Source organism: Equus quagga, chromosome 9 (genome assembly GCF_021613505.1).
Source record: "Equus quagga isolate Etosha38 chromosome 9, UCLA_HA_Equagga_1.0, whole genome shotgun sequence".
Classification (NCBI taxonomy): domain Eukaryota; kingdom Metazoa; phylum Chordata; class Mammalia; order Perissodactyla; family Equidae; genus Equus; species Equus quagga.
The window spans coordinates 48233736-48258036 of NC_060275.1; the positions used below are offsets into that span (position 1 = coordinate 48233736).

The following is a 24301-nucleotide window of genomic DNA, read 5'->3' on the forward strand; positions in this document are numbered from 1 at the left end:
TTGAAATGTTTAGAATTGTTCTATAAGAAGGTTAGGTCATTTTGTAAAAACTACATTGAAAAGATGGCTTTTCATCCTAATCCTCTCAGTTTTACCCCTTCCCACCATCAAAAAGAAAAAATGCCTGAATTCAGCATAGGTATTGCTGATTAGAAAACCTGAAGAATTAAGCTGGAAAAGGTATTTCATTTGCTTATTTTAGTGCTCTGAATTTACTTTTACAATTTTCTATAATCAGTGTCATTAGAATTAAAAGGTGTTTGAAGATATGTATAAAATCTAACAATTCATAAAAATACCCTAGAAGTACCGATTTTAATCACTGTCATTACATAACGACAAACTTTTTTTAAATGCTTCAACTTCCAGTGGCAAATGCCACCAAAGAAATTAAGTTGCACTCATGTATTATAAGTATGTAACTATATAAAAGGAGGTCTTGTGCATTTCAAGTTTGCAAGGCACCTGTGTACTTAAAATATGTATGGAGACCTACTGTACAGTAGCTTTGCCCCTTTAATTGGGGTACATTAATCTTACGGTATTTATCCACCCAACCCCAGACTGAGATACTGCTGCAAAGGGCCTTAGGTAGCTACCAGTAAGTTATTTTAATTGCTGTCTTGAAGTTAACAAGTGTTATAATGAAATAATCTACCTGATGCTAAATAAAGGCTTTAGAATGTTCAAAAAAAGTGTGGTTTCTTTTAAACTTTCAAATATACTAGTGTTACCACTTAATGCTATCGTAAATTTATTAAGAATGTCCTTACAAAGACGTCCTTATGGTGCTGCAGTCCCCAGGGCCAAAAAGAACTAGCCACCTAGGGTGCCCAGTGCTAAGTAGGCCGTTAGCACTCAGTATTCTCTGGGTAGTACAGCAGTATAGTGAAGTGCTGCTGTGTTCACTTGGTGTGAATGCCAGACACAGAATGATCAAGTGGCAGCACCTGGCCAGAAAACTTGTGACTAGATCTGCTAGAGTAGGAACGGTTAAAGTTTTTTTACACTGTATACGTACGAATTGGAAAATGCTACTGTGATACAAGTCTGAAAAGATTTAAGGCCTTTTGTGTTTGGTTGTATACCTCTTAAATTACAAAATAAGAATACCAGGTTTTATGCTTGCATGAAGTTTATTGATATATTACGCTTGATGGCAGACTCCACCTTGATCATCGACTCAAACAGCATCATTTTTTGGCATCTGTTAGGAATAAGGTAAATTGTGAATTGTTTAGTCATGAATCCGAACATGTAAAATGAATGGAAGATCAGAAATGCAAGGTCTACCCTCCTGCTGTTACAAAGCTCTTAACTAATCAGTTACCTGTGCATTTGTACTAAAATATCCTAGCAGTTCATGCTGAAAACAGCCATTTTGACAATTCCACTAAAAGTCTACAAAGAGGATGAATAAGTAGTAGACATAGCTCTAAGATATTTTGATAATTGAGAGTTGTCTCCTTAAATATGGTAACTGTAGTACTTGAACCAGCCTATGAATGAAATCTAGCTTTTGTTCATCAGATAGTCAGCTTGAAGGACCCATAAATTGTTTTTAGTAACTGAACTCATTCATTAGTGTCTGGGTATAACATTTGTATTATATTCCTAACTCATCTCCCTGCTTCCTCTCTTGACATCCTCCTGACTTCTGTTACTTTTCCACATGGCAGCCAGTGGGATCTGTCATTCTTCTGGCTTCCCATTGAACTTTAATGCAAATCTCTTTCCTTGGAATACAGAGGCCCTGAATTATATGGGCCCCTCTTCATGCCTCCAACGCCATCTTATGTACTCTCCACAGCTCCTCCTAGCCAGTCTCAGTTTGGCCTACTTGCAATATCTTGAACCCCCATGCTCTTTCCTTCCTATCTGTGGGTTCTTTGCAAGGCTGACTCCTCCTCTTACTCAGGTGTCAGTTTACATCCGGGCCTGAACACCCAGTCTAATAAAGGAGGGCCTGCTTCAGTTACCTTCTTGGTTTTCTTCACAATACTTCACATAGTGTACTTTACTTTTTTGTCCTTCTCTCCCAGTAAGGTGTACGGTCCATGTTTGCTCCCTCTACTGTACACACATGGAGGAGGGGGGAGGGGCTGGCACAGTACAAGGCATTAAGTACTGGTTGAATAAAAAATTTAAAATGATCTGTGAGTGATAAAACTCTCTCGTCTGTGGTTGTTTTAGCTCTTTGATGTATTTCCAGCCTGTCCATTCTACTCTAAATATTCACTCTAACAGGGAATAAACTTACTGCATTGATTGGATGCTCCATATATTATCTCTTACCTTGCTCTTTAATTGTTTCCAGCTCTTATGCCTTCTCTCTGTTCCTCCCCACCCCTTAAACATGACAAGTAGATTCTAAAGTTCCCATATAAAACTATGTCTTGTCTCTTTCTTTTTTTTCTTTTAATCCATCCCCTTTTACGTCTTCCACAGGGCTAGACAGAACCAGGTGTTCAAAGGTGATTGAGCTGATTGGTTTGTGTATTAGGGACCAAATCCACTGTGTGAGTCATTGTGGTGCAGTGCACCTGCTGTGCATTTATTCGTAATTGGGAAGGAAGTTGCAGGCAATAACCACATCATATTAGAGCATACCTCAACTCACTGCATATCTCAATTCAATTTTGTAAAATACCTCAGTCTCCAGGTCAACAAATCAAAATGCTGAAAACTCAAGTGTGTTAAGGCCCACATATTATGGTAGGAAAATTTACCTACCAGTTTTAAGTTTCTGCTCTGCGAACATGGGCAGTAGTCACAGTTATTTCTCCAGCAATACCGTAACTTCCAAAAGGAGTATGTTTGTCACCAGATCCTGAACCTTTTTTGGCTATATCTTCTACTGGGAAAGCAACGGAAAGAAACACTGGGCTTTGTGGTCTGGGGACATCTTGTCCACTTGTAGGAGGACTACCATTCTGGGGATTTGGGGTATGTTTCTGGAATTTCTGATCTGCAGGAACAGCAATGGGTACTTGTACTGCAGCAAATCTCTTCGAGGCATCTGACTGAGAAACAACAGCATGTCCAGGAAGAGGTTTCCAATCCTGTACTTCCTGAACATTTGAGCCTACTAAAATAAAAGGTGGGGCACTGGTCTTCTTGCTGTCGTCCATCACCACATAAGTTGGAGAAGTAACTTTCGGTGGATGCTGCCGAAACTGTGGATCCTTATTAGATAAATAGAGGGTTGCTTGGGGGAAAGGCCCAGGTGCAGGTGGCGGTGATGGGCGACTTTGTTGATTCATATCAGTTAGACAATAAAGGGTCCACATGTTAGAATATGGTGGTGGTTGTCCTGCTTCGCTTGCTGCTATTGCTATAAAAAAAAAAAAAAATTTGCAGGCATTAAAGATTTGGTCTCTGTATCAGGCGCTATGCACAGAAATGTCTTTGTAAGGTTTTTTTTACGTCTAAACAAACAGCTGTAGTGCTATGTGCCATAAAGCATGCTATAGAGAGGGCTAAATGAATTGTGTTTGGAATGTGAAAGAAGAGAGATTCTCTACAGTTGAAAACAGGAACAATGTTGTGATAGCAAGTGGCAGGGACACTAGAGTTGTGGCAGAAGCAGCAATCTCATTCTAAGTTGCTGTTTCCAGGTACTTAAACTTTAGACATGGCCTCTACAAAGTCCTCAGAGAGGAAATGGAAAATCAACATTTTTGGCTTTATCAAAAAAATCAAGTGAAGAGTGTGTTGAGCCATTGAAAATCTGTTAATGCATCTGCATAGTGATTTTTTCTTTACTAAAGAAGTCATTGCTAGGTCATCTGATCACATAATCAAATATCTCTGGCCCTTCACAGGCACCATTATCTCCCATTAATTTGTCAGCACACTCAAAACATCCCATAATCTAGAACTCAGAACTCCAGAGAGCACCCCTTTTAGGCAAGGCTTGAAATCAGAGGTCCTAAGAGGGAGTAAACGGCTGGTTGGTCCCACGGGGGTTCTTTAAGTAAAAAAAGATCTAGGAGTGCCATCCATCTACTGACACCAAGGAACCTATGATACCAACTTTGACTTGCCTAATTAAGAGAGTGCTGTCTTGGAGAACTGAGTCCCAGAAGATGGGATAAAGGAGAAAAGGTTCCTGATGGAGGAGCTGCCGTTCGCCCAAATGTTCCGAGTTCACCTTTTGCACACTGGGCCATGTATCACCGGCGCAGCTTTTTCTCTTCCCCAAGAAAGAAAACAACGCTATGCACATGAGCTGATAGGATTTTTCAGTAGCTTCAGATAGTTTCAACTGATCTTTCTTGAAGCTAATTTAAAAAGGTGCATAAGCCAACTCTTCAGGTTTTTTTGTTGTTGTTAAATATTCTCCTAGTGCTTTGGAAATAGTTAAGCACTTGAGAACAGTAACTTGGTATGGAAGTGCTGCTTAAGCCACAAGTGTAATGCCAGTCCCACAGGCTATACTCCCAACACTGCCCTCTGCCTTTTCAGCTGTGCAGAATCCCTGTCACACAGCCAGACACAATTTGATCTCTAAACACCTGCTTTGGTAACACTTTATCATTCTGGCTCTAAGAGTCAAAGTTGAGAGAGTTTCTGCAAAAGGAATGGGGGAGGTTGGCTCATGCATTTCCCATCTGTCCCTAAAGGGAGAAGCATCCCTGCATTTGTCTGAATGCGGCAGGAGGATGAGCAGACCAAAGGCCATAATTAGACTGAGATGGAGGTCAAATCATGTCTGTGTCACAGGAAAGCACTGATGATAGTTCAGCAGCCAAGAAAGCAACCTGATTTTGGCACTTGTCAGGGGAATCTTGGCCGCATCCATTATTGCTCGAGTGCCTCCCTGTCCTTTCTGTTGCTGCTACCTCCCTGCTCCCCTGTGTGACAGCACTTCAACCTGACCTGTCCTCTCTCCATCCAGTTATGAAGCTGCTCCCTCGGCTGCAGGAAGCTCCCAGGCAGGAAATCAGTGCTTGACCCAGCTCCCCAAACCTGGATGCAGAGCTCTCCTGACACAGGGCGAAAGCAGAGTCAAACACCACCATTTCTTTTACGCTTTAAATGCCACAGCCTATGGAAATGCATTGCTGTAGTGTGATTTTACCTTCACAAGTGAGAAATTTCAAACCAACATCCCCTAATTACAGTTTTGCAATAGGAGTATTCAGATCACATAAATATATTTTGTACCTGACAACAGGCTCTAATGTTTTTCAATACATAAAATATCCAAAAGAATAACACAAAAGTGCTAGATGACCAAACGTGGAGGCCAAGCTGTGGTGATGTCACTTGAAAATCACTCAGCTCATAAGAGTAAAATCTCAAATACAACAAAGCCTTTAAATAGGTGTGGCATTTTAAAAACTACTGAAAAAAAAGACTTGACCAATCTGCAGGGAGCCTACCTAGATGGTTACCTGAAATGTAACTTTTAATTCTGTAAGTATCTAATTTTCTTACCTGGCTCCATCAAACCTTGTTCAGGTGCTGCTCCTCATTCTGGTTCAATGTCTGATTCAGTAAAACCTTCTGGAACAGGAGGGTAGGGGCCACCAGATGATCTTACAGATGCATCTGAGTGTACTGCTTCTGCATCTTCCCCAGAGAGCACAGGTTTGACCTTCGTCTCCTGGGATGCAGAGTTTTCCTCTCCAGGATTGCCAGGGACTACTGCAATGATCTCCACTTCAAGGTGTAGAGATTTTTCAGAGCCTCCTGCTTTGGTAGAGCCCTCTGCATCCAGGGATTGTGCAGGCTGACCCTTGAAAGAGGTGTCAGAGAGCAGAACTGTTGCTTCTGCCTCCATATGTACTGAGGAATCATATTTGGCATTCTCCTCCAACTGTGCAGGTTTTGCAGAACCTAAAGATTTTTCAGATATGCCTGAGGCTCTCTTGCCTCCTACAGATACGGAACTAACTGGTGGTGACTGCTCATTTTCTTTAAGCCAAGCAACGTGATCAGTAAAAGGGATAACTATTTGTTCTGGTATTTGCTCAACATAAGTAACTCCTGCAGTCACAGGCTGATCTTTATAGATAGATGATATATGAAGGATTGATGTAACCTCAATATCAGCCTGCAAAGAGACCTTAGGAGCTTGATCATAAGCAGGAGGTTCTTGTTCATCCTGCAAGGGGAATGAGGAAGCCGTTGATGGTTCAGCCTGGTCTTTAGAATGCAAATCTACATGGACAGTTTCTTGGCTCTGAACCCGCATTGCTACCATCTCTCCAGAATACACAACAGGAGAGGCCACCACAATATCTTCAGCAGCCTCTAAGCTCAGCCTCTCCTCGGACAAAACAGGCATACTTGTTGCCACATCCACCATTAAAATGTCAGATTGATCAGAATGAATAGATGAAGTTTTACCTAACATCTGAGCAGCAAACTGAGCTGGGTCAGCTGGGACATAGGCAAACTCTGGTGAGACAGCTGCTGGGGATGGTGATGAGGGTGGGGTAGTAACTTTAGGGGTGGGTGGTTTCGAAGGACCACGAACTGCTTCAGTTGTCTCCTCAGGCTCAGGTTGCAGCTCTGCGTGAATCGATGGGAACTGAGTGATTTTGTTTCTAAATAGCGGTCCAGCTATGTTGTCCTCCTCTGTGTCCGTAGACTTTTCCATCCGTCTAGGTTCTTTGGAAACTACAGATGTTCTTTCTGGTTCTTTTACACATTCTGGTTTCTTCTCTTGTGTCGTTCCTTCTGACCACTTCTCTACTAAAAATAACAGCCAGATGGGTTAATAAGCATACATTCCCCAAATAAGAATTTGAAGGAAAGTAGTAATAGCTTGAGCATTCAAATGTCAATATATACACAAGAACAAAAGAGTTTTGCTTTATTTGCAACATCTGTGGTTTAGTGTGGGCGATAAAACTTTCCTGTCCTTTTTCACTCAAAAGATACCTCAGTTCATTTCCTCAGAAATAAGTGATTCTAAGTAGCACAGCAACAAAACTAATAATCAGACACCACCTTCAGCTGGTCAGCATGAGGGGGAGGATCCTAACTCTGCCTAGAAATAAGGAAGCTGAAAACCTCCAGGGAAAAAGCTCTTGAGCCAAACTTCCTCATAAAACTAGAGGGAAAAGAAAGACTTCAACCTGGGCAAGAAATTATCTAATCTGTAGCTGGTGTAATAACTTAGTAATGAAACAAATGCTGTCACATTAATAAAGGCGTTCTTCAATTTAAGAAAATAGGTTTATAAAGTTTAACTTAATGAATTGGAAAACTAAGGACTATAGGATATTTTTACATTAGGAAATGTCATACACTCTAACCCCAAAATGGTAGCTCCTGCTAGCAAGGTGTGATAATGCAGCCAGAGTCATACTGACTTAGACAAGAGGAGCAGAAAGAGATCTCCGGATCCGTAAGTGAGGACTCAGTGAATCCTAAGGCATGAGGGAAATTCCCATGGCTTACAAGGTCAAGATAGCTGAAGATATGCAGAAACTCCTAGAGCTGGAAAACTGCTCGATTTTTCTGGACTCAGCATTCTGCTTGCCACCCACACACCTGTCTAACCACCTTAGTCAGTACTCATCGAACATTTTCACATCTGCTTACTTTATGGAAGATTTTCTCTTGGGGAAGCATTTCCCTAATATCATAATGAAATCTGCGGGAAAGGAGAATTTGCTTTACAAGAATTTGTTTGCTTCAAGTCAAAACCTCGTTTGAAGACGTTTTCATAGGTTCAGCTGCTTTCCAAAGAATAGTGTCCTACAGTGTTCCGTCCGCAATAGCTGCTGAGCTCCCGTAAACTCAAGGAAGGGGTCTAATTATGGACATGGTGCCACACCAAATGCTCACCTGCATAAAAAAGTTTTTAAAAAAGTCCAAAGAGCCACATCTACTCTAACCTCCCTCTGCCTAGAACAATAACCTCATTTGCCTAACCATTCGCCTCTTTGGGACTTCCCCACCCACTTTTTAATAAAGCCATTTACCCACCATACATTGGACTGAGTGCTTGTGCTCATGTAAGATACTGTACTAGGCACTGTTGAGGATATAAAGATTATTAAGACAAGGCCTCATAAAGCTTACTTCAGTCGGGGAGGATAAGACTGATGCACAAATATTATAGGTAAAAAAGTATGAGTACCTAATAGTGGTCCTAATAAAGATCTATGGAAGTTCAGAAGAGGAAAAGAACTCCTCTGGCTGGAGGAATAAAGGAAATTTTATTTAAATAAGGCTGGCCTTACACTTCAGATATAGAAAGTTGAACAGAAAACATTGTTCCCATCACAACAAGGAAAAGTCAGATAAACCACAAAATAACTTTTCTTGAGCCCATCAGAGAGCAGAGTCCCAGGCAATCAAGTCACCTGATTCCAAAGAGCAACCAGCCCTCCCTCCAAGGAGAGAAGGGCTACAAGAACCGTCTCATCTGTGGCAGAGCCCAGAAAGGAGAGGCCACCACCATACTAACTGGTATCAGCTAAAATCTTAACTGCTAAAGGCCAAATGTGGGCTAGGATGTCAGTCTGGAATAGCTCAGGACTCCAGACCCAATGAGGTTCACACTCAGTCACAAGCACTTTTCTGTGGGCCTCATATGAAAGATGGAAGCAGGGTAGAGGTCAGAAGAGGGATCCTATATCAACACCAAGCAGAGGTCTCCTACCACTGGGTCAGAGGCAGGGAATACTGGCAGGACTGACCACAGATACAAGGTAGAGTTTGGTTGCCACACTGATGACCAGCAGGAACACTGAGAAAGCTCCACCCCCACAGCCCAGATGCAAGGGCCAGCCTAGGCCAGAGAATCCCTGTGCCCCAACCACCAGACCAGCACAGAGTAACAAGAAATGGCAGGCTGCCCCTGGGTGAGGGGCAAGAACGTGAGGAGAGACGCTCTTTGGGGTGCAGACGAGAGGGGAAGGCTGAAAGCTGAGTGTGAAGCCCAGGCACAGAGAAACACCCTTAGCACCCCAGCCCCGCCATCAGCACAAGGTAACAGCAGTCCACTGCTAAAGGAATTTGAAGGCGGCAGTACAACGAAGGTAACAAAAGCCATCACAAAACCCAAGCCCAACGTTTGACAAGATTGACCTACCCACCCCCAGACCAATTCAAGGCCTCTAAAACTCTATTTTCACCCAGAAGATCTTAAATTCCCCAACCAATGATTTATTTACCGTGAGAATTTTCAAGAAGCAGTAATTCAACCCCTAGATTGCCTGCATGGGGCCTATGTGATACATCACTTACATGATGTAATTTTAGCAACTCTGGAAAGACCCACTTGCCGTTTTAAAAGTGTCCACCTCAACTGGTACAAAAACAGACACACAGATCAATGGAACAGAATTGAAAGCCCAGAAACACAACCACACATGTATGGACAGCTAATCTTCAACAAAGGAGCTGAGGGCCTACAATGGAGGAAAGAAAGTCTCTTCAACAAATGGTGTTGGGAAAACTGGACAGCCACATGTAAAAGAACAAAAATACACCATTCTTTTATGCCATTCACAAAAATAAACTCAAAATGGGTCAAAGACTTAAAGGTAAGACCTGAAACCATAAGACTTCTGGAAGAAAATAGAAGCAGTATACTCTCTAACATCAGTCTTAAGAGGATCTTTACAGACACTATGTCTTCTCAGACAAGGGAAACAATAGAAAGAATAAACAAATGGGACTTCATCAGACTAAAGAGCTTCTACAAGGCAAGGGGAAACAGGATTGAAACAAAAACACATCCACCAACTGGGAAAAAAATATTTGCAAATCACATATCTGACAAAGGGTTAATATCCATAATACATAAAGAACTCACACAACAACAAAAAATCAAACATCCCCATCAAAAAATGGGGAGGGGACATGAACAGACATTTCTTCAAAAAAGATATACGGATGGCCAATAGGCACATGAAAAGATGCTCATCATCACTGATCATCAGGGAAATGCAAATCAAAACTACACTAAGATAGCATCTTACACTAATTAGAATGGCTAAAATAACCAACACAAAAAATAACAAATGTTGGAGAGGTTGTGGAGAAAAATGAACCCTCACACACTGCTGGTAGGAATGCAGACTGGTGCAGCCACTGTGGAAAACAGTATGGAGATGTCTCAAAAAATTAAAAATAGAAATACCATATGACCCAGCCATCCCACTACTGGGTATCTATCCAAAGAACTTGAAATCAGCAATTCAAAGAGACCCATGCACCCTATGTTCACTGCAGCATTCTTCACAATAGCCAAGACGTGGAAGCAACCTAAGTGACCAATGACTGATGACTGGATAAAGAAGATGTGGTATATATATACAATGGAATACTACTCAGCCACAAAAAATGACAAAATCGTCCCATTCACAACAACATGGATGGACCTTGAGGGTATTATGTTAAGTGAAATAAGCCACATAAAGACAATCTCTGTATGACTCCAGTGATATGTGAAAGATAAACATATGGACAAAGAGAACAGATTAGTAGTTACCAGGGGAAAGGGGGGTGGAGGGTGGGCACAAAGGGTGAAGTGGTGCACCTAATATATGACTGATAAAAAATAATGTACAACTGAAATTTCACAAGGTTGTAAACTATCATAACCTCAATAAAAGAAAAAAAAAAGTGTCTACCTCATAGGCTTGTCATACGTCAAATTATATCTAGGAGATTAATTCCCAGGCTTAATAGTTTTGCCTGTAGAAGTCTCCTATTAAATAACCATTCTGGAAGGGTAAAGCATTACGTAATTACGAATCATTAACAGTTCATCGGGGAATTTCTGTATGCTGCTTTCTTTTCACAGTAAAAACACAGGAGAAGACCTAGGTTTCAGTCCTGACTGTGATTTAATTGCTGCACGACCTTGGCCAAATCAACGTTCTGAGCTTCAGCCCCTCATCTGCAAAAGGAGAGTTATAATTCTGACCTCATGAGTTTTTGTGGAGATAAATGGAATCATTCATCTGAAAGTATTCTATAAACTGTAAATCACATATAAATGAGAAAAGAATAAATCAACACCTAGTTAAAAAGAGAGAGAAAAGTTTTGAAATGTAAAAAATTAAAAACTATAAACCTCACATTTTTAATTCAGCTTTGATTAAAATTAAATTGGCTATTTCCTAAGCTGGGTGATAAAATGCAGCATAGTTGTTTTTCATTTATAATTTATGTATGTGTGTGTGTCTATGTATATAAACACATATATATATCATATATACTATTTTGAATGGATGCATTGCTTAATTCTGAAAAATTAAGTTGAGATCAGATGCCTTAAGCTTTAACAGTGTTTTCGAAAATCCAAAGTACTGAACTAACCATTTGGCTTTGTTTAGAATACATGAGAGAATGTCAGCAAACATATGCATACAAGTTACCATGTATATAACGTAAATCTAAATTGAGTCCCTGTCAATATCTGTTTATTAAGAAAGGTAAAGAACAGATAAGGAAAACAGATTGGTGGTTACCAGAGGAGAAGAGGGTTGGGGGAGAGCAAAAGGGGTAGAGGGGCACATATGTACAGTGATGGATTAAAAGTAGACTGTCGGTGTTGAACACAATGCAGTCTATACAGAAACTGAAATACAGTGATGTACACCTGAAATTTACACAATGTTATAAGTCAATATGACCCCAATAAAATAGCTAAAACAAGAAAGGTAAAGAGCTTTTCTCTCATGTTTTAAGATCTGTTTTAATCATTCCAAAGATTGCTGATTTGTAACCTTGAGATTGTGTTTGTACAAAAAACTGTATTTCTTCAAGTTGTAAACTAGGTTTGCTATGGGTTAATCTTACTTATCAACCTTATGAAGATTAACCCAATATGACTTCAGTGATCTGGTTCTACTTTAACACAAAAAAAAACTGCACAGGCTCTCAGAATTAAGAACATAGGGAAAGGCATTTCTCCCTGTATAGTTTACTTTTAAGTACAATAAAGTGACTAACTGATTAAAATTCATTGTAGAATACAGAAAATCAGTATTCTGTGGAACCAATAAGATAAAGAGAGAAGTGCCAAGCACACACTATTGCTTGGAATAGCAGAACTCATGTGGAGACTGGTGGTGCTGGGGCACGTAACTGCCAGGGAAGAATAAGAAAAAAGCCATATTCTGGCACTAAAGGGAAACCTGAAAGGTGTCAAAGACAAGAGGAAAATAAAAGCAGGACATAATAGGAGATAGGAGAGGTGATTAACAGGACAGGAGAGGAGACAGGAGATAAGGACTGGAGGTGAGGAACTCACAGTAGAGTACTCGAAGTCGAGAATTTGGAGTATGTATGGTATACAGTGTTTAAGAGTTTAAAACAGAAGAGGATTCCAACTGTTGTGTGCTGAACTGATCGGAATGAGGAATACTAGAGACAGTAGGCAGTCTATTTTTCTCCCCTTCCTCTCTTCCGCTCATTCTTCATTCACCAATCATTAACTTCTATTATGTGACAGAAACTGAGGAATCAAAGATGAATAAGACTTCCTAAAGAGTACAGTCTGACTAAGGATAGAGACACACAAATAGATGATTAAATGACAATGTGGTCAGTGTAGTGACTGAAATATGTACGGAATATAATGGCTTTTAAGTGATTGTCATTAAGCTTTGAAAAAGAGAAGGGGCAGGTATGAAAGGGGCCCCACACAACTGCCCCACCCAAGATGCCAGAGGCCCTCTGGAGAAGGTGCTAAACCAGCCCTGTCCATTCTGATTTCCCTTATCAGAAACTTTATTAGCCTTCCTTGGCCAATGAGACAGAAGTGGAAGTCTGCTAGGAGACTTCTTGGAAAGATTTTCCCTTCTTAATGAAAGGAACAAGTATTACTGGCACCACCACTTTCTTCTCCTTCCTAACTTAAACATGGACCTAACACCTGGAGCAGTGGCATGAAGGGACAAGTAAAATATGCTAAGGAGGGTAGAGCAGAAAGCCTAGATAATTGATGCTTTATTATTATAATATTAGCAGCAGAATGAACAACACTTTCAGATATCTTATTTTTCTTTAAGTAACTGTTAATTGGTTTTCTGCTACTTGTAGCTGAAGGCTTTCCTAACTGATATGGGGCATAAATTAGAAGTAGTAAGGAAACATGAAAAAGGGGGATAGTGGTATATGCTGCTTTTATTCTACGAATTCTGTAATATCTACTTTCTCAGTGGGTACTTGTTGAATTCATTATCTTAAGATTTAGGACAATTAGATAGCACATCTGTACTTTTTAACTTACTGCCCATAAAACTCCGGGCTGTGTCCATACACCCTCTCCTCTGTAGTATCAGGCTGGTTACCAAGATGATGATTCTTTTGGATTTTCTACATCACAATAATGTCTTGTGTGAATAAAGTAGTTTTACTTCTTCCTTTCCAATAAGTATACCTTTTTCTCTTTTTTTCCTTTTGTTTTCCATTTGTTTTACTGCACTGACTAGAACATACTATACAATGTTGAATAGAAATGATGATATTAGACATCTCTGTCCTGGTTCCAATCTCAAAGGGAAAGTATTCAATATTCACCATTGAGAATAATGGTAGCTGTAAGTTTTTGTAATGCATAGGTATTATTGGATTTAGAAAGTTCCCTTTTATTCCTTGTTTACTTATAAACTTCTTTACAAGTATTTCTTGTAGAGCAGGTCTAATGGAAATCAATTCTCTCAGCTTTTGTCTGAGAATGTCTGTATTTTGCTTTCTTTTTTTTTAAAGGAGCTATCCACTGGGTATACATTCATTCCACGTTGGCAGTTGTTTGCTTTCAGCACTTTAGAGATATCATTCCATTGTCTTTTGGCTTCTATGGTTTTGGTTAAGTGATCAGCCATTTGTCTTATTACCCTGAAAGTAATCTGCCCTTTTACCCTGCCTGCTTTCATGATTTTGCCTTTATCTTTTTCAATAATTTGACCATGATGTGCTGAAGTGTGGTTTTCTTCCTAATAATCCTGTGGGTTCACCAAACTTTTTGAATCTGTAGGTTGATGTCTTTCAGTTGGACTGGGACAATTCTCAGCCGTTATTTTTTCAAATAATACTTTTCCACCTCATATCTTTTCTCCCCCTGTGATGCCAATTACACGTTAGACCTTTTGATCATGTCCCACAAATGTCTCTTACACTCTTTCCTATTGTTTTTCTCTTTAACTCAATTTCAATATTTTCTATTGCCCTGTGTTTTAGCTTCCTAATTCTGTCTTATGCTAGTACAGCCATCCAATAAGTTTTTAGTTTGCAGTTATGGAATAATCATTTGTCTCTTATTTTAGATTCTATCTCTGTTGAAGTTCTCCACCTTTTCATCCATTTTTTCCAAACATATTCAGCATAGTTATTTTCAGTCCTCATGTACTACTTCCAATATTTGGATCTTCTTTGGGTCTGCTTCTAGTGAGTGTTTTATGTTTTATTTCTTGATTATTAGCATTTCCTCCTGCTTCTTTGGATGTCTAGTAATTTTTATTTGTGCTTGAAATTGTAAATGACACATTGCAGAGGCTCTGATTATTTTCTTCTAAATGGTGTTGATCTTGTTCTAATAATGGCAGATCAGATCCTCCTGACACTTGGTTTTTAGATTTTGTTAAAGTGGGTGTATTTTAGCTTTGTTCTTACTCCTAGCACATTGCCTTTATTCCTAGGGTGTGACCTTCCTGGGCTCTCAACTTAATTGCCAGGGTTTCACAAAAGTCTCTTCAGTTTGGCTGACCCCAAACTCCAAAGCCTCTTCCAACAGCAAACCACTTCTGAAATCCCTACTCAGCCTTCAGTCTCCCAACAGCTCTTCTCTGCTAAGCCTCCTCAAGCCTTGGTCCACACATGAGCAGCTTAGGAATTGGCCAAAAACCCAAAGGAAATATTTTTGCAGACTTTTAGGGATCCTTCTCTTCAAATGCCTTCTCTCTCTGGTACTTTGTCACACAAATCCCAGCCACATTAGTAGCCCCAAACTCTGCTTCTCTGTTTCTTCTTCCCAGAAAGACCTCCACTCTCTGCTTGCTCTCTATTTCCCTGCACAAGAATTTGAAAATTGCCACGAGGGTGAATATGGGGCTCAATTTCTGTGAATCCCTTCTCCCAAGAATTCAGCACGGGACTTTGTTTTATACAATTTCTCCAGCTTTTATGGTTGTTTATGGTAGGTGGGTAAGTCCAATATTAGCTACTCCATCATAGATGAAACTGAAATCTCTCTTTGTCAACTGAATTTCACCTAGCACAGCATCTGGTAATGGTTAGGAATTTAAATATTTGTTAAATGAAATAATGAACTGGACTTTAAGGATATGTGGGATTTGAAAAGTAGAAAGGGGAGGGAAAGGAATCCCTGAAGAGAAAAGTAGCATAAGCCAAAATCAAATGACTTAAAATTACTTCATATTTTCAGGAGATGGCAAGTAGTCTGTCTGGTGCATAAGGTCTATGAAGATATGAAATGAGAGAGATGATTGTAAAGGTAGGCGAGATTCAGACTGTAGAAAACTTTGCATGCCATAGTCTTGTAAAGGGATCAAAATTTACATACTATGACTTATATGCTAGAGAGCATTACTCTATTTTCTCTAGCTGATCTCAGTTTTCATCAAATGTTCATTTCCCAATGGCAAAATTTACTTGATCTTAGTTAAAAACATTTGTCCCTTCTAGTTTAAAAGTCTCTTTGGTTAATTATTCAGTCTTTTGGGGTACTGCTCTTTTAGCCAAGGTTCTCCCACTTCTAAAGACAGAATCGGAGTGCTAAGGAAGCCTCTGGCTCTGATCCACATGTTGTCCTTTTCTGCTAGCTCTCAATTACCTCCAGCAGAGGCAACTCACGTTGCCTGGGCTCTGGGTGTTGGTCTCTGATTTTGCTGTATTTACCACTAAAGTGTTTCTACTTTGTGGCAAGTGTGGCCTGTTTGCTTATTTCACTCAAGGACTGGGAGATCCCCTTCATAATTTGGTCCTCTTTAGCATCTGAGCCCTAGCTGGACATATTCCCAGCTTGGACATTAGGTACTACAGCTCTGCTAGCAGGTTGAGTCACTTCACTTTTTCCCATACTGATTCCTTGCTAGTCGGCACTCTGAGATAATCTAAACACATCTGGACCCACTAAAAGCCACACAGAGGCCATAGCAAACCAGAAATAATATCTTAGGCTCATCCGAGAAAGATTCTCCATCATTTCTAATCTATTGCTTCAAATGCAATTCTTTTATTCAACAAATATTTACTGAATGTCTGATCATGACAATTGTAGAGGTGTTGAATATAGCATAAGTCATACTAAATGCAGTGCCATGCTAACCATATGGCTTCTCTGAGAGGCATGCACTCTTCTAGACAGCACCCAGGAAAGCAGAGAATGCCTTCTGCTCAGATTTTAGAGTTCTGGTCAGAGATTCTACTTACCTTCCTTATCCCCAGTTTCAATCTCAGCTAGCACTTTCCATGCACTACCCACACCCCACTCCACAATCCCACTGCCAAGAAGGACTTTCCATTTCCCTTTCCTTTGCAGCAGGAAATATCCTTTGTATCCTATCTTTTATTCCCCTCCTCTATGGCTTATGTAAAGTAAAAACTTGATTCTGGTAGCTTTGGCTCTTAAATCAAAACTCAGATCTGGAAATGCCAAGAAAATCTCTCAACAAAAACAGATTCCTGCAAAACTCCAAATTGTTAGCTTTTGTACTATGAACATTGGAATCTCAATACTGAGTAATAACTTCCTTGCTCCAGGCTATATTTGCCTTCTCCCTAAAGCAAATGAATGCTTCAGTGGATAGGGATCAACAGAGCAAATAGGAACAATTAGAGGTTATCTGAAATCAATCTCTACCAGTTTAATATTTTTCAAAAGTATCCCTACAACACTGAAGAGTTTGGATGTTGTGAAAATAGAGAGCTATCAAAGTTTCTTGATTGCAGAGTGATACACTTAACTTACAAGGCCCAAGATGTTTTCCTTCATGTATTGCCTCTTGTCTCTTAGTGTTCCTGATCTTGGCAACCTGGTTTCCTGTTCCAGCTTCCCTGGTTTGCCATATCTACTTCCCACCCCAGGCCCCTCCTCTCTTAATCCTGATCCTGTGTTTCTGTCCTAGTCTGACAATCTGACCCAAAATCTTGACTATACCATTTTCTCAGTGATTTATTTGCCTTCTTTATTATGGACTATTCCCCAAGTGAATAACCTTACCACAATGGAAAAGCACAAAGGACCTAGCCCCCATCCCAACAACATCACCAGATAATCATTCAAACCGTTTTTAAATTTAATTAAATTATTACCTTGGTACAAATTACCACCCTGCCTAGGCAAATGCAAGACTTCAAGAAATAAAAGGGTCATTTTGGCACAATACCCATCCCTGTTTAAGGACTCCGTTTAGCCTTACTTGAAAAAATGCCCAGGAAAGTATGAAGTAGCACCAGAGCCTCTCAAAATTTAGCACGGGTAGTCCTGAAATAGGTATATTCCTTGTTTCTTTAATAAGAGCGGAGAGCCACAAGTATGTGTAACCAACTATATAAGGCAGAAAAATAGAATTTGGCATAGGAACTAAACTAAAAACATTACTTATTATGAATATTTAACATGAATAACTCAAGACAATATTTAATGACATTCATAATTGCTGTGATGCTGCAGAGCAATTGAAATTGGGCCCAATGGGCGGCAGCAGTTCATGACTATAATTTCTATTACATGGCCAAGCAAAGAATGTCCAGCATCAGTTAGAAAAGTTAACAGGGTAACAGATGAGGATCCAGGTGGGCTAGGCCTTCTTGATTCTTTATAAGAGGTGGCTATTTCCTGCCTCCGTTGGAAGCCAAGACAGGGCTGACGCCGGAAACTGGACTCAATTAGGCTTACCCGGATGGAAGATGATAGCGCTGCTGAGATCTCTTTTGCCACTCTGAAGGAGAAATCATTGCCCTCTTCACTGAGTGGTGAAAAGATTAGAAATTAGCATAATTTAGGCTTCAGGTTCCACACAAGAAGGTGACAGGGGAGGAAGAAGTGAAATAGTGCAAGATAATGTGAGAAAAGGAAGCTGAAATTCCTCTCCCTTCACTCTTTCAGCTCAAGAATTTAAGGGTGTTGCAGAGGGATCCTAGAATGTTGTGGAAAGAGCATGAGTTATGCTACTAGGAACATCTTCATGCTACTACAAAGATCTAAGTATAGATCCTAACTCTACCAGTTACTTAATATTTGGAAGCTTACAAGTTATTTAATCATTCCCAAGCATCAGAACTCTCTTGAGCAAAATTGCAATGATGTCACCTACTTTATAAAGTTGTCTTAATTAATCGACAAAATATATTGTAAATGCCTAGGACAAAACAGGTACTCAATAAATTCTGTCCTCTTCTTCCTTCTTTTCCTAGCATATCCTAGGTGATAGAACTTAAGAGACAACTCTTTTGCCTTAAAATATTGCCTGAGTTTCTACAATCCCCTTAATCAATGATTTATTTGGATTCATAGATTCATATGGTAGTGAGATCTGTTTAATCAAATTGCAGAAAAACAAGAGGAGGATCCAAGAAAGTGTTTCACAGCATGAGTTGCTTTGGAAATGGGCATATGTGGGTGAAATACCACAACGGAGACCTGGATAGAGCCAGAAACCATTCTAAAGATCCTAGGCTCTGGAAAATGGGGGAAAAAATGAGACACAACAGAGACGTGAGAAAAGTTTGCTCCCATGTCTGGTTCTTTTTCTCCTCCCTCACCTGCCTCTGCATGAAATTTTGAAGTCACTGGGGAGATGGATAACCACTAATGGTCCTAGAGGCCCCTACCAAAAACTGGGCTCCTTCTGGGAAAAATCACAGAATGAAGTATTCAAACAAAACAAATGATATATGCAGGATGTACTTATCTCCACACTTTTCATGCATATAGTCAGCTTCGTAGTAATGCTGCTGGCAGAGAATGACCAGTTTGGGAATAACTTTGGAGGATACAGCATCCCCACGGAAGATTCTTATGAAACACACGTCTTTCATGCTAATATCTGATATCTGGGAGATCAGTGGGGACCAATGCACTAGGAATTTAGCTCTTGCCCATATCACCAAGTTCCAACACCTGGTGCAGTCTTTAGGCTGATCTAGCCTCTTGCTGAAGAGACTGAAAGACCAGAATAAGAGTAAGTCGACTCAGTCCTCAAAGGATGGTCCATTTCCTCATATTGCAAGTCACTGAAAGCCTGGGAGAGCCATAATCCTTGGGACCAACAGAGCATGTAGATTATTATAGATGCCCACCATCCATATTTAAAACTAGGATCCACATAAAGAAAGTTCTATTTAGAGGAAGGAAAAGATACCACCTGTTATAACTACATTTTTATTGTCTAGAACTGAAACAACCATGCAGCCAAATTTATTTAGAACTCCCACAGGAATAGCAGTTGGGGAATTAAACCAGTCAGAAGGTAGGAGGATGTCACTCAGGGGAGGAAATGCCCTACCAAGTGGGAACGTTATGGTCCCTGTATATCCCCAGATAGTCCCTCTTTAGCCCAGAGTGATGCTTTCCTGGATATAGTTGGACTCAGGCAGTCTCTATGATAGAACCCAAGTTAACGGATACGGTTTGTCCATTAAGAAACCATTTCAGACGACAATAAAAGGCAGATGAATAAACGAGCCAAAGCAATATTAGACAGTAACACTGAACTCTGTATTTTCTGGTCATACCTTCATGTTACTTCCCATCTCCCAGGTAAACTAGAACAAGGAGTTCGTTTTTACTCTACTATCTAAAGAGCAATCTGTTTCTACAGCCATACTATGAGTTGGCTTTTAGCATTATCTATATATCTATGTCAATTTCCTCGATATCTGTAGTTACTCGAGGAAAAAAGCAGCAGTATCTCCTACCCCTGAGGCTCCATCGAAAGTATGGCTACTCCATTAGTTCAGTCTGTTAATTTTGAAGCCTGAGATTCAAAGATGTTAAACCAGCTGGACCAAAATCCACATTAGTTTAGTCCATTTGCTAAGTCGAATGGTGGGTAAATTCTTCGGTAAACAAACTGGCCTCAAAGGCTACCAGTTAGTTACCTTTCACCATAAAGATTCACTGACTTTATCGTGATTCTCAAACATAGCAAACCTGCACGCTCCCAATCCTCTCAAACATAGCTCCTGGTATAGAAGATACAAGTACAAAGGCCATATTAACCTTGACTGCCTGGGAAACAAGGCTCTTGGGGAGGGGGAGAGTGGTCAGTGTTCTAGCACTTGTCTGTATATCCTGCTGGTGGTAAGCAAATCCTAGACCTATTTCCCATGGTAGGCTGAGAATGCTGCCAAGACCCTGCAGGGAAGCAGCCAGACTACACAATAGAATATTTCTGAACCTTCAAAGGCTGACTCTTGCTGCTCTTAATCTTGCTTTCTGTTTTGGGTGTCTCTTTCACTGCAGATCCAAACCCTCATGATTTTTATATTTTCCAAAGTCTTACTCCTGATTTCTCCCTATCTTGGCTATTTTATCTATTAACATCACCAACGTGGATGAGTATAAAGGTAGTTGCAACTCATTGATCAGATCTTTTCTTTCTCTATGATCATTCTAAGATGTTAGCCAGCCAATGTAGCAATTATTATTTAGGTATTTTCCATACTGACCATGAGTCTCCATTTTCTCCAGAAAATCCTGCCAAAAGCTTTTTGTTACCATTCTTTTAGATATGTGTGTCTGTCCTTGGGATTTGACCAATTTATCCTCTTTTGCTTATAGGGATCGTCCCAAATTTTCACCCTGTCAACTTTGCCTTTCTCATTTCTCTCCCTCTGATTTTTTCATTGCTCCTCTGTCAACTCAGTTGCATGCTGCACGTTCACATAAGATAGACATTTACACATATACACAGAGATATACAGCCTGTGTCACAGAGATAGGCCAGATAGACATTTACACATATACACAGAGATATACAGCCTATGTCACAGAGATAGGCCAGATAGACATTTACACATATACACAGAGATATACAGCCTATGTCACAGAGATAGGCCAGAGGAGACCACCTTCTACGAAAAACTTCTCTCTTCACTACACAGAGAGACTTGTGGAACAGAAAAGATGGTCATGACACCTAATTGATCTCCTGTCCTCCCACCCGCACTGCAGTTAAAGTATCATGGGAAGAAAGAAAAAGGGGATGGTGAACCTTTTCTTTAATCTCCCAAGAAGAGTGTTTACAGAACTTTGGTAAGTAATGTATCTCATTATAATTTGAGCCTTTATTACTACAAAATACAATTTTCTTCAAATACACTGTACTTCTTCCCTAAAGACAGGGTATACTGGAAAGAGTCTGAGTCATAGTTTACACACACTGTTCTAGGTCTTATTGTACCAAATGGTTTGCAAAAGATGAGTGATTCCTATTTTTGTCTTTTTAAGATTTAGAATCCTCCAAAAGTCAGTCTTCTAATTTTTTAAAAAACTGATTTAATAATAAAAATAAAGCATCAGTATGATTATTCAAACACAAAATATTTGAGGGCATCATCAAGTTTGAATGCATGCTAGTAATGATGCAATAATTTATAACTATTATTATTAAACTATTACCACTGTGGTACTTACCTTTAATCTGATGAAACTGTTTAACCAGATCCTTTATATCCAGAGAATTATTCCCTGAGAATAAATACAGTAAATCAGATACATAAAATTTCCAACTTAAAATGCTTTCCTTTTCAAAGCAACAAATATGTAATCTAAAGGCAATAACAAACCTTCTCTAAACACAATAAGTTCTTTAAAATACACTGCTGCAAACTGGGTGATGTTTGGCGGATTGGTTTTGAGAATGGCTCTGCTAACTCCTTCAAGCAGAGTCTTGAGGCCATAAGGTATGACAAGTCTGGGCTTTGAAGAAATCATTTTGGCAGGATGTCTGTAATCTCAACTATAATGAAGAAAAACAAAGTCTTATAAATAGTATATTAGTATATTAGAATATTTCTCACCAGTTAATTATATTTTCTAAGAAATCTGTCTCCTATTAAAATTATTAATTTTTCTTCTAATCTCTAGGTATTTATTCTAGTAAAATGGGCTAATTATTGATGGTAATTTACAAAAAACCACACTACCACTAGCTTATTACGTGTAGATGAGCAATCTAGTACTATTAAAGAAGTCCATGGGAAAAGCCCTGCTAAGAACTCCAGGATGATATTAAAAACAATGAATAAAAAACCAAACAACCAAAACCTGTTTCTGTAAAATTCAGTAAATATTTTGTGCAGTACAATTTCAAGAAAATTAAATTAATCTCATTTATCTGTGTCCAAACAACATCCTTCCAAACCACATGGGCACTGGCTTTTCCAAGCTGTCAAATCAGCCCTGAGCTACCAAGCAGCCATCACAAAGTAGGAAACAGTTGGTTAAATGATCCAAGTTTCCTGAGAAAAGAAAACAAATCAGTTGCTTGGGAGAATCATAGCTATTCTGGACACTGAGACCCATGAGAAATTTCTCCTATGGGTCTCCACAAAGTGGAGAATAGTGTCAGATAACGAACCATGTCCTCAGCAACATCCCCACAGTAAAGAGAATAACGAGTTTCATGGGGCTAAGTGGCACAGTTTAGTTACAGCAATTATACAAGGGGTCGACCTCTAATAAATGCAACTAATGTGTCATAGCAAAACGCTGAATATACAAAAACACATTTCATATTTTCAAAAGTCAGGAAAAAATGAATCTGTATAGGCCAAAGCAAACCATTTGAGAATATATTTAAGTGTATAGAATTCCTTAATGAAAACTTACTATCAGAGTGTCATGCAAACTGGAGTTTTACTGAATTAAACCATCTTTAAAAAGCCAGAATGGCATCTCTGACAGGCCCACATACTAAATGTTAAGGGACATAGGCAGTAATTCTACGTATGATGCATATAATTACATATATTTTATATATACATATGTATGTATAATTTTTTCAAAAGTACATCCTTTGCACCCCACTGTGAGCAGACAGATGTTTAGAAAGTGGCTTAGTAGTAGCCATGACGGAGCTAACAAAACACCCTTTCTGTAGGCAGTTACCAGTTGGTGCTACTAACTGGAGAGAGCGGCCCCGCGTGATCCTAACTGCTTTCAACCAAGGTGGTGCGCCCGCCCACCCCATCCTACCCCGGACTTGCGAATATGCGGGGCCACTTAGCGCCTCAGGACCAGGGATGCTGAGCGTCCTACAACGCAGTCCTATATAAAGATTTGTCCTGAGCAAGCTGAGAAATACCGTGACACCAGGCGTAACTACATCAACGGGAAAAGTCACAAACGTAGACACTTGGGTTGTTTAAAAGTGACAGCTTAATAATTCTCCCCAAATCTCTCCTTTAATGAATATTTGCCAAAAAAACTAGCAAATTTTACACCCCCCGCGCCAAACTGTGAACGTCCATTTACCCACGACCACAGCGATAACGTTTGAGCAGGACAACAGTGCCTTGGGCTGAGGATGCGAGAGCGGGGGCTTCGGAGCCACCGCAAACGTAAACGGGACAAACCACTCACTCCCTAAGGACCTACGCTGCGGTCTGCGGGCCCCGCGGGGGCTGTGCTCGGGTTGCCGTTTGATCTGTGTGGCGGGGACAGAAGTGAAATGTGGAAGAGCGGGCGTCCAGACTCCGCGTCCGCGAGCTCAGGAAGCAGGCGGAGGTCCCGCCGGCCCGGTCCCGGAGCTCCGCCGCCCTGGCTGCTGGCAGGCTGCTGAAAACACCCGCCGGTGTGGGCCCGCCCGTCCCCACGGGCCTCCCACTTCGGCCCCCCACCTTCCCCGGCACTTGAGGAACCGTCCATTGATCCCAACGCGCGAGGGGCCTCGAGGGCCCAACTGCCTCTGGGGCCGCAGGGGCGGGCCGTTCCTCCAGACTCGCCCCACCTTCTCCTTTCCGGCTACGACCTTCCTCCTTGCTCCCTTGCCGGCGGCTCCTGAAGGAGCGCGCGCTTCCAGCGGTCCTCTTTATAGCCCTGGGGACGTCAAGGCATGCGTCACAAAGCCCCGCCCTCTCGCGGAAGGCTCGGGACCGCCACGAGAGGGGGCGGGGCCTCGGCCGTTCCAGCCAATGGGGAGCCGGAAGGGACAAAGGCCAGAACTCCGCGCGTACGAGAGCCGTGCTGCCGGGTTTCGGACCGCATACGCACCGGCGTAGGGGAATTGGCGGTTCCAGGAGGCCGGGAGTCCGGAGCAGCTCAAGGCCACGCTTTTGGTCACTCAGTCTAAAATAAGAGCTGGTTTGGAAGGAGAGAGAAATAGATTTATGGCAGTTCTTTCTTGCCGCC

The 24301-nt window shown here is 40.7% G+C and overlaps 1 protein-coding gene across 6 annotated transcripts; it reads right to left on the bottom strand.

The window, feature by feature from the left end:
- Nucleotides 1-827: 827 nt before the first annotated feature.
- CABYR (calcium binding tyrosine phosphorylation regulated) lies at nucleotides 828-24301 on the bottom strand. 6 transcript variants are annotated; one of them, XM_046671477.1, is made up of 6 exons: nucleotides 23901-23964; nucleotides 21736-21908; nucleotides 21584-21637; nucleotides 6358-6705; nucleotides 2734-3334; nucleotides 828-1207 (listed from the first exon to the last, which is right to left on the bottom strand). In XM_046671477.1, exons 2-5 carry the CDS (start codon nucleotides 21881-21883, stop codon nucleotides 2739-2741), a joined length of 1146 nt encoding a protein of 381 aa, XP_046527433.1. In that variant the 5' UTR covers nucleotides 21884-21908; nucleotides 23901-23964; the 3' UTR covers nucleotides 828-1207; nucleotides 2734-2738. The 6 variants fall into 6 exon arrangements, with proteins under 6 accessions (XP_046527433.1, XP_046527431.1, XP_046527427.1 ...); XM_046671475.1 differs by lacking the exons at nucleotides 2734-3334; nucleotides 23901-23964 and adding an exon at nucleotides 24164-24301 and having other exon boundaries at nucleotides 5443-6705; XM_046671471.1 differs by lacking the exon at nucleotides 2734-3334 and having other exon boundaries at nucleotides 5443-6705; nucleotides 23901-23965.

Bases quoted from the DNA above. Each gene is read 5' to 3' on its own strand.
- CABYR (XM_046671475.1), bottom strand. From the start codon at position 21,883: ATGATTTCTTCAAAGCCCAGACTTGTCATACCTTATGGCCTCAAGACT. The intron at 21,638-21,735 runs GTTTGTTATTGC...ATTTATTCTCAG, and splicing joins ACTTATTGTGTTTAGAGAAG to GGAATAATTCTCTGGATATA. The intron at 6,706-21,583 runs GTAAGTACCACA...TGTTATTTTTAG, and splicing joins ACAGTTTCATCAGATTAAAG to TAGAGAAGTGGTCAGAAGGA.